This window comes from Brassica napus, chromosome A7 (assembly GCF_020379485.1).
Source record: "Brassica napus cultivar Da-Ae chromosome A7, Da-Ae, whole genome shotgun sequence".
NCBI lineage: Eukaryota > Viridiplantae > Streptophyta > Magnoliopsida > Brassicales > Brassicaceae > Brassica > Brassica napus.
The window spans coordinates 23,875,083-23,889,502 of record NC_063440.1 but is presented as its reverse complement, the minus strand read 5'-3'; the positions used below and the strand labels follow the sequence as shown (position 1 = coordinate 23,889,502).

The 14,420-nt window shown below is 32.5% G+C and overlaps 2 protein-coding genes across 3 annotated transcripts; both read right to left on the bottom strand.

The window, feature by feature from the left end:
• Positions 1-1,025: 1,025 nt before the first annotated feature.
• On the bottom strand, positions 1,026-5,435 carry LOC106372055 (CLAVATA3/ESR (CLE)-related protein 45-like). Its single transcript, XM_048736074.1, has one exon. The coding sequence runs from the start codon at positions 1,677-1,679 to the stop codon at positions 1,320-1,322; it is 360 nt and encodes a 119-aa protein (XP_048592031.1). The 5' UTR covers positions 1,680-5,435; the 3' UTR covers positions 1,026-1,319.
• A 292-nt stretch (positions 5,436-5,727) lies between these two features.
• LOC106372043 (myb family transcription factor PHL8) lies at positions 5,728-7,537 on the bottom strand. Of its 2 annotated transcripts, none has more exons than XM_013812170.3 (6): positions 7,169-7,537; positions 6,991-7,067; positions 6,831-6,879; positions 6,623-6,722; positions 6,457-6,526; positions 5,728-6,372 (listed from the first exon to the last, which is right to left on the bottom strand). In XM_013812170.3, exons 1-6 carry the CDS (start codon positions 7,323-7,325, stop codon positions 5,827-5,829), a joined length of 999 nt encoding a protein of 332 aa, XP_013667624.2. In that variant the 5' UTR covers positions 7,326-7,537; the 3' UTR covers positions 5,728-5,826. The 2 variants fall into 2 exon arrangements, with proteins under 2 accessions (XP_013667624.2, XP_013667625.2); XM_013812171.3 differs by having other exon boundaries at positions 6,623-6,719; positions 7,169-7,532.
• Positions 7,538-14,420: the final 6,883 nt, after the last annotated feature.

Genomic DNA, 14,420 nt, shown 5'->3' with positions numbered 1-14,420 from the left:
ACCATATGTTTTTGAACTTTATTTGTTTGGTTTGTTTTCTGTTAGCATTAGCACAGTAACAAATAAGAGGTTAGGTGGTAACACAATAACACGACTAATACATATCATATATAGTCATGTCCGGTTCTGTGCATGATTCCAAATTTTAAAGAATTAATATAAATATGGTTTATAGCTGTCAAATTCTAAACAAATTTTCACTGGATTTTACACTAAATGTTTATGATAAACAGTTAATCCCTTAAATTTAAGGGCCTTCTCTGATCATACTAGCCAAAATTTCGTAGACATCAGCACATGTATTTTTACCACGCAAATTTTGTTTATGGATTCTTTCAACTTTTACCGTCAAGCACTATTGTAAGAAATAAATTGTCGAGCACAAAACATCTTTGGACCGAGCCTAACAACTAAACTAAGCAAACAATGATTAATCTCTGGACTGAACCGTCGTGAATGGCACTGCTTGCATCAGTGGTTAATGCTGAAACACTTCCAAAAATTTCCAAATATGTTACTCACCATACGAGTATAATGCTGAGAAGGGGGAGGTGGTTAATTTTCCAGAAGTTAAATTAGAACCTTAAGTCTTCGCTAGCTTGCTTCAGTTGAGCAAAGGAAGTCGGTCTATGAAGATGCTTATTCACTAAGGAGCAGAGGAGGAACACAGATTAAACCATCAAAAAATTTCAAGAAATGAAATGTACTACAGTTGGAGGACGAGGCAAACACAGTTGAGGAGGTTGCAATGGCCGTGGTCAATTCAACTAGCTCGGTTAGAGAGAGTTGGCTCTAATCTCTCACTCTCTCATTTTAGCCTATTTGATATTGGTCTAAAATATTGGTCTTATTAGGACTTAGCAGTCTAGTACTTTCATGTGGAATCCTTAGGTTTCTTTCAGCAGTTAGAACTTTGCTTAGAAAACTTTAATTTTCTTGGATTTTTCGTTTTCAGTGGTTGATAAGTCGGTTTTGTTAGAAAAATAGAATGGTTACCTTATAAGTTCAAATGTGACAGTGAAGTATAATCAAAACTTTAGAGATATTGTATATACACAAGATATGTTTTTGGAGCAATGCAGAAAAGAACAAAACTTAGAAGAACTATTGCAAACAAAAGAGTGAAGAAGACTTAGTCCAAGAAATATTTTGAAGAACAAAATATATATTCTCCATGTGTATCTGAACAGGCAGTGCTGTTATGCATACCAACTAACCTACCTCCAGCTTGATAAGGTTGATTGTTGAGCCTGTTTTTTTCTTCCCTTTATTTTCTATAGAATTTTGCCTTGTTCTGTAGTTGATTGTCGTTGTGCCACTCAAGAAAATGGCTCGGATTTGTTATGGATAGGATCGGATCCTCGTCTTACCCGTCTCTTGCTTGATTGGAAGGACTTCGTTGTCATATTCGTTTGTTCTTGTGTCTTCCCAGGCTTAACTTCATTCTTGTTAACCTCCTCAAGTAAGCGCCGGTTTCCACTGAGCATTACTTGATCTTCACAGTTGTGCCTATTGATGCTCCTTAGCTTAGCAATTTCACCTGGATGAACTCCAGCTCTGTCTCCTTGTGATTGTCTGTGGAAAAACTCTTTGTTTCTCAAGGCTGAGACATTATATCTGTGCTCTGATAGTAATCCTATGCAGACAAGAAGTAAAAGCATCATCCTTGTACCCAGCATTTCTGCTCTTAGGCAGACAAGAAGATTCAGAGTATCTTTCTTGTCTTCAAAGAAACAAGAGAAGGTTAGGGATGATAAGAATGAGATTTGTATCCAATCTAATTTCTGAATTTCATGTGTGTTCCCTCCCTGTAGATATAGTCCTTTAATGTATCAGTTCTTGGGATTTGGAAGAGAGCTTTAAAGTGTAAAAGCACACGGTGGGTCCCTGGGACCCTGAGGAATTTAGATTCACTTAAAAAAGCATTGCTTTGGAAATCTAAGTAAGATTAAGGCTGTTATTGGAAGAATCTGACAATGATTGTACAAAAGAGTTCAGTACACGAAAACCGCTGGGAAGTTAAGTATCTTTCTTCATGTGTTTCTCTACATCACTCTTCATTTCTCCTTTGCTTTTCTCTAATTATATGATTTGTCCATACCAATCTAGATTGTATAATTGGCCAATCTGGTTTCTTGTCCTGTTAAACTGATAAGCTTATACTTTCATGAACACCTTGCTCATGTTTTGTGAGATTCTCTGTATTCATCACCTACAAACTGCTTAGCCTAATCAAATTAATCAAATGATTTGGTTATAACTTATAAGCCACTTTACTATGGTGCTAATAGTTCGATTTTGTTATAACGGATGCAACAAGATAAACATCAGCGAGAAATTGTGGTGTTTCTTTCTAAATATTTGGAGGACTAGTTTAGAACAAAAACAAAATGAAAATTTTAGTTATTGGTTTAATTGTTGTTATTTTTCTTATCTGGTTTCAGACATGGTATATTCACCCCCGTCCAGTGATTTTTACTTGATTTGACGATTTGTACTTCCGAAACATAACAATGCCTTTATCTTTTTTTGGGACAGTGTGTTCAATACTAATCATTCAAGTTTTCGCCCTTTTTATGCTGTGGATTCTGGTTATCTCATAATTCCTTTGTTGTTAAGGAAAGTGTTTTTGTTTGTTAAACGCAGCAGCACAGCGGACGAGAGCCGTGGGCCATGCAAATCGCTGCTACAGCTACAGGAACAAGCTACTCTTATAAAGCATTAAACTTTGGAAAACAAAGGTACAACAGAGTAACCCTCTTCGAAAAGAAACAAATACTTTTTTTCTCTATTTAAGAACGATTCTTTATATTATTCTAAGATTCCTACCTTCACTTTAGGATTCATAGCTCACCTTTTTTAAGCAAGACATCGGCTGCACTGCATGTTTACTTGTGCTATCTCATCTTTTTTCTTCTCACAACATTGATATTCCAAAAATATCTTAACTTAAAGCCGGTTTTGCCTGCGATATCATGTAGTAGTTTAGTATAGAATCTACTGAAGATTAATTAAAGAAATCTAAATAGCATAGACCCAAAAAATTATTGAAGAACTCTGTAGACAGTATACTCTTCCACGTATCTACTGTAGAAATGAGAGATTCGATATTTCTTTGTGAAGTTTAAGATTCACCATAGCTAATTATTATTTTGGTTGTGTTTGTTTATGCTAATTAATAAGTTCCCCAATGCTTTTTCCCACCTTGTTTAATTCATCCACAGATCTTAATCCTCAATGCAATGATTCAAGAAAACACACTTTGGCTTGATATAGTTCCCGTAATTATTAAAACATTTCTAATTTATTCATAAAGGATGATCTTTTTCTTTATCCGACCTCCCTTTTATTTACTACTGTCATTTAAATTTCTTTTAATTCTGTTTTAGCACAAAAAAGAAATATTTTATCACATGTTACTTGGAACATTCTGAAGCATCAGGTTCTGTCTCAAAGTAACATATAATTTAAAATTTAGGATTGGATATTGCTTGCAGCCTCTAAAACAAAGCAGGAGGAGACTAGTCGTTGGTCCAAAAACACAAAATACCCATCTCCTGATTTTGAGCTCTCACTTTGTTTTTCTTTTCTCCGTTATCGAGGTTAGTCCTAAAGTTCCAACTTTTCCTTTACTTAAAAATACATTTTAAAAATAAGATAACGAAATCTTGAATATTGAGACTGTGTTTGCTTTGTATATTTTCTGATTTTTGAAGTTAAAGTAGTAATATTTTTTTCCGACTGTAGTCTTTGATGTGACTAATGAGATCTCTGATGTGGTCGGAGGGAAGCGGCCACCATGATATGAGAAAGGATCCAAAAGAAGTTAAAAGCAAAACAAAGCAAACTTGGGTTATAATTGAATTATGGATTGATGATCGTGATATTCCCTCGGTGGATAAAGCTTTACTGCACAATCATTATAAACAATGGTTGTGGTTGATTTCTAAATAAATAGTGAGGCTGCCATTGACAAATTGAGTCGAATCCCAATCTTGATTTAAATGGACGGCCTAGGGTTAACTGCTAAATTAACAAAAAAAAAACTATGATCGTACCGATCTGGCCTTGGCTGGCATCTGGTTTAGTCTGTACAAGCTAAACTGGTCTAGTAGGAAATTACAAAACAGCCCCTCGTCACAACATTCCTAGTTTCTAAGCATGAAAGTCCATCTTTGCTTATCTATAAATCCCATGTTTGGAAAAGCACTGCTATCAGGTTTGTTTTAAATGATACCAAGACTTGCAAATGTTCAACTGTCTTGATATAATGTTCCAAATGAGCATGGATATTTGCCATTTTGATGATACCCAAAAAAACGGGCCTATAGATGAATTGGGCCGAGTGTGAAAGAGAATTATTTTCCGAGTCCATGTGATGTGAAAAGAATGAAATTAGCTTTTGCCATGATTACTTTTATTTTATCCTTTTAGACATATTTTGGGGTAAATTCGAATAAGTCAAACATATAACATGTGAGCAGAACGTCCCTGAAGTTGGATCCAAGACTACATAGGATGCGTATTAAGTGGTGGCATCATGTGCACACTAGACAGTCTCGGTTTACATCAATCAAGTACAAGTGATGTATAACATTAATGCTTTTGCTTACTCCCAAACAAAGTTTGGTGAGTAAATCTATAGGTCTTGTAAATTATCATATTGTAAAATCATCATGTAAATATAAGGAATCCACCATTCTATATCACTGATTTTAAAAATGTTTGATTGGCAAAAAAAAATTGGTGTTTCATATTTGCCTTATCAATATCTGCTTTAAATCCAATTTTTAATCACCTGTTTTCTTCTAATTATTCAAACATTAACTGAAACTAGCTAACCAATTTTACCATATTTATTCACAAATTTTATTAAAAGGTTTCAACCAAACTGACCGTCACACCGCATATATCAGAGCTATAGTTTAAAGATACCAAGAACGTTTTCACATTATACTTGGAACAATTGGAAGGAAAAATAATTGCATTCAGACAAAATAAGATTTTGGCTATATAGATATCACGGGGTTTCTCAAATACATGTGCTTGGATGAGACAATGAAAAAATGTCCATAACTTCAACTTATATCTATCTCAGTCTCTCAAAATATTCGTGTTACATTATTCTTATATATATGCCCACATGAATAAAAGATATTCATATAACCAAAAGGTAGCCATGACAAGAAATTGACAAAGTTTTCTAAATGGTCAACACGTAATAGGTTATAAAAACATTGTCAACATTTTGTAAACTGGTGAAAATTTTAAGAAACTTGTGAAAATTTACAGAAATCCGAAACACTTGTGGGTTATAGATAACACCATATTCATTCGCGAAACAAAATAAACTTGCTTAATTAGCCTAAACCTCGTTTTCATGAACACGTGACTCACTCTTTCCTCTATGGTATGCATAATAACACGTACAACGCACCTTCTCATGTGGTTCCTAAAATATATTCCTCTATATATATGGTTTGTCTTGTCATAAAATAACCACTGAGAAGCTAACATGCTTATCATGGTCGGAACATAATGATAAAAGGTCACTGTAATTTAATCATTTTGCTTCTTTCATTGATCATAAAAAGTTCCCCACAAATCCGCCTTTACCACATCCACAAGCCTCCTCACCTAATCTACACACACATATCACGCATTTTCTATATAGTTATAGTAATCATGTTGACTCGTAGAATATTCCCATGCGTTCTTCGCCCCGACTTTCTCACAAAATCTCCACTTTATGTTATATATATGGAAATCTACGCAGATACATAGGACTTTTTAAAAATATTTATAATATTAAAGTGATTACTTTTTTCAATTAAACCCTAGTCCTATGTTCGGACACGTCCCCATGTCTTTCTTGTAACTATTCAAACTCAACCTCAGGTGTTCATCATCATCATCATAAGCTCCAAGATTCCTCTTCTTTGGAGGCTGGCGTTCCATGCAAACGACATCGTTTAGGCTCCTCTTCTTCTTCTCCGTCAGCTTTTCTGATTTGATCTCCATCAACGGAAGCTCCACTGACATTCTCTCGTCGTTATTTTTGTTCAGATTTGTCTCTGAGCTCTCTGAAGATGTCAACGAGCTCTCAACTGAACGTCTTGGATGTGTAGTTCCTCTGTTTTCTTGTTTCTTGCACCACAAGAATCCTTCTTCTTTGTATTCTTCCACTTGTGTTAGCTCCGAGAACGAAGAACTCTGATTCACCATTGAAGCTAGTCTAGAGAGTTCGGTTCTCGCAAAGTCCATGCCAAGAGTGGAAGATGTGTAGCCAGCAAGAGTGTGTTGAGCTTTCAGTAAAACTGACTGTAAATACTTGCCTTGTGCCTCAATCTTCACTTGTAAATGCCTCTGAACCTAAAACCAAAACATTTTCAAGACCCTAAACAGAAACTACTGGGATTAATTAGAGTTATTAGGATCTTTGATTGAAGCTATTACTTCGATTTGTTCATGAAGTTTCTTTTGAACTTCCATCTGCAGCTGTAAAGCTTCCGTGATCTGCACGCCTCTGCTTCAAAACAAACCCAAACAAGTAATATTAAATTTTTTGAAATAATCTATCTATGGAAGATATTATTGTTTTGATTATCTGATCATTAATTACTCGTTAGCTGGATTGTTGTTTTCTACGTTGACACTGCCTCTGAAATCTGTAGAGACGTTTTTACTCTCAGCTTCTTGGGTTTCTGAAGCAGAGGAATCTGCTAGACCAAGTAACAAATCATACATAAGAAAAAAATCAAATATGAAGATCCATAAATTTTCTAAAAACATGATCAATATTATAATAAAGGAAAAGAGGAATCTTAAACCTTCAAGATTGTTATCATCAAACTTCAGGCTCTTTCCTAGTCGATATTTCTGCAGAGAAAAATCAAAATAAAAGCATCCAAACTTGATCTTCCAGAAACACAAAAAATGTAAAACCTAAAACCATTGATCCAACCAGAGATTCTTCTGAACATTATTTACTTGTAAATGGCTCTTTAGATGATATAAAGTGAGCCCAGGAATCTCCATAGCCTTCATCAAACCCTTAGGTGTTGCCTCTGCAATTCACACAACAAAGCAAACCAAAAAGCCAATCAAGAAATGGATAATGAACAAAAAAAACTAAGGTTAGTAGAAGATGAAAACACTAAGTATATACTGTTTGGTCCACCGAGTTGATTAACGGCTTCAATGAATCTGTGATGAAGCTCACATGTCCATTTCAATCTGGGCTTAGCATCTGTTGACAACACAAGACTCATCTTTGTCTTCTGATTATTACCATTAGTAGTGTTGCTCTCCATTAATAAACACATACAAATCTCTCCTTCTAGTAAACAATCAAGAACGACCCCAATAAATATAAATAAAACGAAAGGGTTGTTCACTTATTTGTTTTCAAAGATTGTTGGGTTTGGTTGCAAAGATATGGAGATTTATATGTATATATAAATCTTTGGAGTGGTTGATGTTGTCCTCTATCTTTCTTCTCTCACTCCATATCAGGAAACATGAGTGGGGTTCTGTTGGAGAAGGGAATATATGCTCTCTTGACCCTTTCCTCTTTCTTTCTTTAGATTTTTATGATTAATTAATGTTTTTTTCTCCTCTTTTTCGATCATTTCCCCGATTCACACCGCTTTGTTCTTTTTTTTTGTGCTATATGTTGCCTTTTGTAATTTCGTGTTACTTTTTCTTAGATATATGATGCAATTAGATCATATAAAAAGAGTTCTTCTTCGTTTTTGGTCGTATGTACATCGATCTATCTAAATGGACACATATCATTTTGCATACCTATTCTTTTCTTTGTTTGCAAATGTTCTTACCGTTTTCTTTTCTATTTTCAACATGGTCCTAATGTTACTTTCCTCTTTTGTTTATTCTTCTTATGAAGAAATGGTCTTTTGTGTGTGTTTGTTATATATGATTAGGTGAGGCTCTATTGGTGTCGACATGGCCTTTAGGATTTGCTCGATTCGTATCGTAATAGTCGTAGCCTTATAATATATAACATTTTTTATACATTTGATAGCTGAACTGTCTAGGAACGGATCAACTATAACAGTGTTTATGTATTGTATCTTGATGATTTGAGTATTATTGTGTAATTAATATCTTACAGGTTTTCTTGTACCTATGTTTTTTTTTGAATAATGAGCTATATCTACCACACAGATTGTATAATTAGTTAGACCAAAAAAGATTTTATAATTAATATAATCCGGGATAGATAGTGATGCATTTTATAATGAAGTAAGGGTGTATAAATACAAGAATCGCTCCTAAAAAGAAGGGTGTGTCTCATATGTATCTTGACTTGCACTTCGGTAGTGTTGCCCCCACCATACTTGTATCTATACAATATATGTCCCTTCATAATATATCTCTATATATTACCGACGTCGACGAAAATTTAATTAATATAGACTTTACCGATGTACGTATTTCGTATGTTTAGACCATGTTTATTGTAGGTCTCTTAAATTGAAGTTTTTATCATAATATAAGATACGGTTTTTTAATTTTTAACTTAAAAACATTAAGAGACGTTTTTTAATTATATTTCTTATTTAAAAGACGTCTCTTAATATTTTTAGTTAAAATTTAAGAGATTATATCTTATATTACGTTAAAAATCCCAACCTAAAAGATTTCCAATAAACATTCTCTTATAAATATATTAAGCTGCCATGCATCGTTGTATTCATGCTCATGAATCATGAGTTACTTATAACTATGTAGTAGCAAAAAGTTTACTGTCGCATAGTTTGAATTCCTTCTGTTGGGTAGGAACTTTTTGTCGTCGTCATATTTATATATTGTTGAAAAAACTTGTTTATCTTCTTCATAATTAATGCTCTAAAAATATGAACCACCTGTATTATGAAATAATTTATTTTCCTCAGCGAGAATCTTATTTTCAGATCAAGCTTTTACTACATACAAAAAAATCTAGTTGAACATCTACCGACAAAATAAAGGATAATATATAACGGTTTAATTTTTCACAATTTTCAGGATGTCTCTTAGTCAAACAGATCAGTAAGAGTAAGAAATTTCATTTGATCGTATTCGATAAGTCCAAAATTAATACTAGACAACATTATCACTGTCAAACATAGCTCAATTCCACTCTCCGGAATATGAAACTTGAAATTAAAAAAAGAAAGACATTAAGAGTATAAAATATTAATACTCAAAATATATATACTATTCAAAGGCATGAGTATAAAATCTAAAAGAGAAATTCGATTAAAAAAATATGATAAGTGTTGTACGATATTTGGGCAGGTCATAAATAGCTTAAGAATATTTTTACATGTTATACGATAAGAAAATACTTACATTATTTATTAAGTAAATACGAATCGGAATATCGGATAACTGATTCAAAATATATAATGTATCTGGTATCTGTGCTCAGTCATGTATAAATATTGCTGAAATATATATATATATATATATATATATATATATATATATATATATTAATTAAACATTTTGTTTATGTTTTTGCGAAGCTCAATAAGCATATATGATATATGTATACATATTGTTGAAGGAAAGAAAAGATGGGACTGATTGGCAGATTCTCTTGGTTGCATGTAGAGGTGAGGGAATCTAATCTCAATATAATTTTAAACAGAACATACACTTTTTATGCCTTAATTTTCTTTATAGTGAATCCAGTCAGATTTCGTATAATTACTAAATTAATATAATAAAATACATTTAGGTGAAAACAGTAACAAAAATAATTGATCTATATAACAACTCAATGCATGGTCCAGAAATGTCCACAACAATATATAATGAGGCAGAAAGATATATGGCACCTAGGCTTGGGATATTTATCCGAGATCCGGATTCGATCCAAGATTCGATCCGGATCCGTTCCGAAAATCCAGATATACGAAGGGGCCGAATACGAATTCGGATAATAAAATATTGGATCTGCCAAAGCCGGATCCGGATCCGAATATCTTAATTTTTAGTTCGGATATCCGGATCCGTAAGTTTTATTAATAATTATTTCAAAAATAGTAATATTTATATATAAAAAATAATTTTGTTTAATATATTTTTCATTTTTATAATAGTATATATAAATTTCATGCAAATTTTGTAATATTATACATAGAAATAATTAAAACATTATATATATATCTTTATATTTAAATTATTTTTTAAATTATATATATATTAATATTATTTTTTATTTATTTTAAGGATCTAAATCCGGATCCGGATATCCGCCGGATATTACAATTTTTAGAAGGATATCCGAGAATTCCAGATCCGGATAAAGATAGTAAAATTATGGATTCGTCGGATAAGGATCCAGATTCGAATATCTTAAAATTGCCCGAATATCTGATCCGTCCCATGCCTAATGGCACCGCTACAAATATGTATTTCAACACATTGCTTAAGTTAGTACGTGTGAGCAAAATATGAAACCCTGGGAAACAATCATTTTCATTGCGTAAAATAAACACACAACGTTTTATTTTTAGAGAATTTGCATCTAATAACCAAACAAAAACTTAAAATTAACTAACTAACCAATTTTACACTTTCTCTCTTATTTTCTCTTTCTATCTCTCTCTACCTTCTCTCTACAAAACTAATTTTCTTTTTTTTTGGTTATTTCACAAATAACCCCTTATTTTTAAGGGTCGACTTGAATAACTAGCTATCCAAAAAAAAAAAAAAACTAGCTATCAGGTATCTCGGAGGCATAGTATACGTTCTCTGAGCAGGAAGATTTCTAAGGGTATACAAACTAGAGAAAAATGTATTAATATACTGAACGTGTATTTTGATTTAACATCACCATGACACCATCCGTACAATAAATTACATTCATCCGTTAAATCATGAAAATAGTTTATATTTGTTAAGAAAAATACAGCCCTTGTGAATAAAAATTAAGATTCTTTTTTTTCTTAACATGCATGTTTTGGTTGCATTATACGACGACACTAATTAGTATTTGCCAATCAAACTACAAGTACTGAAAGTGGACTCCATCCGAAACGTGTAACGTGTTTTTGTTTGTTCAACTTATTTTTCTGAACCATAATTATAAGATTGGTCTTAAGAATCGATATCTAATGATTATTCTCCTAATCCCTCTTTTCTTTCTGAATATACATACATTGGTTAATTATTCATGCAGTGTACTACGTACAGTTACCTTTTGATAATATCACTAATTTATGCAAATTTTAAAAAAGGGATATACTGATAACTTAATAAAAAAAATTAAAGCACAACTTATTCAAATTTTGATACTTTGCTTTTTGAAACACTATGTTGATTCCACATACTCTCAAAATATAAAATGAAAATATAAATAATAAACAACAAAGAAACCATTGTTGTTATCATAAATCAGAGAAAATATTGGCTTCCAATGGGCGAATCGATCCATTGTAAGGAATGGATTCATTCGCTATAACTGTGATTTAGATTTATTATTGATTTTTTCTCTGATGAGGCATAAAAATCGTAAATTCTGAAAAGAACATATATTACTAATTAATGAGAAAACTATGAGAAAAAATGGGGGACCCAATAGTGTGGCTTGATGTCGTGGAGAAGCATCTTCTCCTACTACGAGTTTCTGTTTTAGTGGACACCTTTCATTTGTTCATTTCTTAAAGAAAGGAATATCGATAATCATTCAATCCAACTTGAAACACACACATGCATGCATAAAATGCATATGAATGAGAGAGATGATCAGATAAATATATCAAATATTCGTGTGGCCCGAATGTTTGAAAAACAAGCAAAGAAAATCAGCAAAGCTAAGAGAGGATAATGATCATATAACTTTCTCTTTAACCATCTATTTAGCATACTTTCTTTTGATGATAAAAGAAACATATTCTCTAATAACTTGTTGAAATCCATTATCTAAACCAATGAAGTAAATCGAATCAAGCTTTATACATCATATCACATGGTGAAGCGTTGCGTGTTGTATAAATAAGAATCAAGAGATTCATGCCGTTTAGGAATGATAGTGACAAGATCAATGTCATACCATCGAAATATAGTTTTTTTTTTTTTGGTAAACATCGAAATATAGTATTTGAAACGAACGTATATTCATATATATATAAGAAGTTGAGATGAGCAAAACAAATGAAATGTAGCATTTGACTTAGACGGTTTAATCTTACACTATAGACTTCATTGTCTTCTTCTTTACTAAGATGTATACAGAAAAACACTTAGCGATGATTAATTTAATATATAGTGTCATCCATTGTAATAAGATAAATAATAGATGATGAAAGTTATTAAAGGAGAGAACAAAAATAAGATTCTTCAATAATGTTGAAAATGGATCGAAAGCAGTCTGAAAGAGAGATGCCTCATCGATTATTATTCTCTTTTAGCTTTAAGGGCCCCAATTTCACTCGAATGTGCTTGTGATGCACAGATCCAAATGAACAAAAAAGAACATGTAAATTAAAATATAATAGTATATTAAACCGTAAATCCATTGTCGAACAAGAGTGACATCATTCATGTGTCAAATGTTGACAATATTCAGTGAAAAAAAATAAAAATAGTGAGACTGTTAAAAATAAAAAAAAATAAAATAAGTTCCTTATTTCTAGTAGGATTTCATGTGTAATAGGATAATATATCGGTAAGACTGACTTGCAGCATAATCGGACGAAGCATTGGCGTGTAGATTCAAAAAATTTATACCATACACAAATTGTTAAAAATAAAGTTTTATTAAATTACTGTCGAAAAATTAAGATCGTCCCAAGTCCTATGATAATTTTCTGCTTACAGTTTTTTTTTTAAGTTGTTTGAATGTTTTAAAAACATATGATTTTGTAATTTCAAGTTCACTTTCTTTCACCAAATATATAATTTAATTTATCACTCAAATCAAACCAAATAAAATTTGAAGACCACAAAACTTTCTGACATTCAACTAGTAGCGGCGTCGGCTCGCTATAAACCGTTGGAACCCTTTTAGAAATGATAGCTTTGACCACTTCTTCCATTTTTTAACTTTCTTGATGGAAGCTCCACTAGTTGAACTGGACTGAGATAAATCTTTCAATTATTTTAAATATACATATATTATAGTTAATATCATCAGATTTTTTTTAAAAAAAAATTAAAATTCATAAAGCCTATAGTTTTGTTACTTAAAAACGAACCATTTCAAAGATTAATTAATGTCATTTAGAGAATATCATTTCAAATAGTCCTACATATGTCCATAAGTTCATGAACTTAAAGCAGCCATTTGGAAGTTAAACACTGATCCGAAGCTTTAACATTTCTTATGGAGAATGCTATCAGAGGCTATGCCGGCTGGATCAATTCTGAAATGAAGACGGATAAGCCAAGATAGTCTATGTAGAAAATGTTGTGTAAGAAGATATGGAACATCTTTTCTTTTCTTGCCCATATGCCCAATCACTATGGAGGGGAGCACATTTACCGGACCAAACCATTATCGATCCAACGATCAGCTTTGAGGTAAAGTTAAAATCCATCATCTCTTTTGTGAATAACAAAAATCTCAATCCTATTGATAGACAACAACCGATATGGATCTTATGAAGAATCTGGAAGAGTAGAAATTTGTTAGTCTATGGTCGGCAACAGTCATGCTGGCAAATGGATCTCAAACAGGCTCGACATGAGGCAAGAGAATGGACTATGGTGTTGTACAAAGATGAAGATGGCGGAGAAATAAATCAGGTTAACATGGGTTTGATTAAACTATCAAAGTGGGAGAAATCACCATATGGTTACGTGAAAGTTAATTATGATGGAAGCAAGAGGCAACATATGTCGACGGGAGGCTTCTTTTTAGATGGAGGACAAAGCAAACGAGCAGTCTTTGAGAATGGAAATTTAGAGACTGAATTTAAAGTCTTCAAGCACTACTTAATGCCATGCAGCATACGTGGGTTAAAGGCTATCACAAGATTGTATTCAAAGGAGATAATAAACATGTAAGTTTACAAAAAAGAAGAAGATAATAAACATGTTCATGATCTTACAGCTTACTACTTCCAAAAAGAATTTCCAAATTTACGATTGGATTCAGGAGATCAGAGGATGGAAGGAAAAATTTGAGGATGTAAAATTTCGTCGGATTCCAAGAGAAGATAATAAAGCGGCTGATTCTTTGGCAAAACAATTTCAAGACTCATCGAAGTTTTGCAATTCGTTTTATTATGTCTCTTTATCAATAACTTATATTCTCATCCACGAGGATCACTATTGGTTATCATAATAAAGCAGTCAAATCTTTAAAAAAAGAAAAATGTCAGCCTGCGAAGACTCAGCAAGATGACTCCTATTTGAAATTGAGAAAATTAATTGAGACACGCTCCTCGTCAAACTTCAATGCG

Excerpts from the sequence above, each read along its gene's own strand:
- LOC106372055 (XM_048736074.1), bottom strand. The coding sequence starts at position 1,679 with ATGCTGGGTACAAGGATGATGCTTTTACTTCTTGTCTGCATAGGATTA.
- LOC106372043 (XM_013812170.3), bottom strand. The coding sequence starts at position 7,325 with ATGTGTTTATTAATGGAGAGCAACACTACTAATGGTAATAATCAGAAG. Across the intron at positions 7,068-7,168 it reads TCAACTCGGTGGACCAAACA|AGGCAACACCTAAGGGTTTG; the intron begins GTATATACTTAG and ends TGTGAATTGCAG. Across the intron at positions 6,880-6,990 it reads ATCTAAAGAGCCATTTACAA|AAATATCGACTAGGAAAGAG; the intron begins GTAAATAATGTT and ends TTTTCTCTGCAG.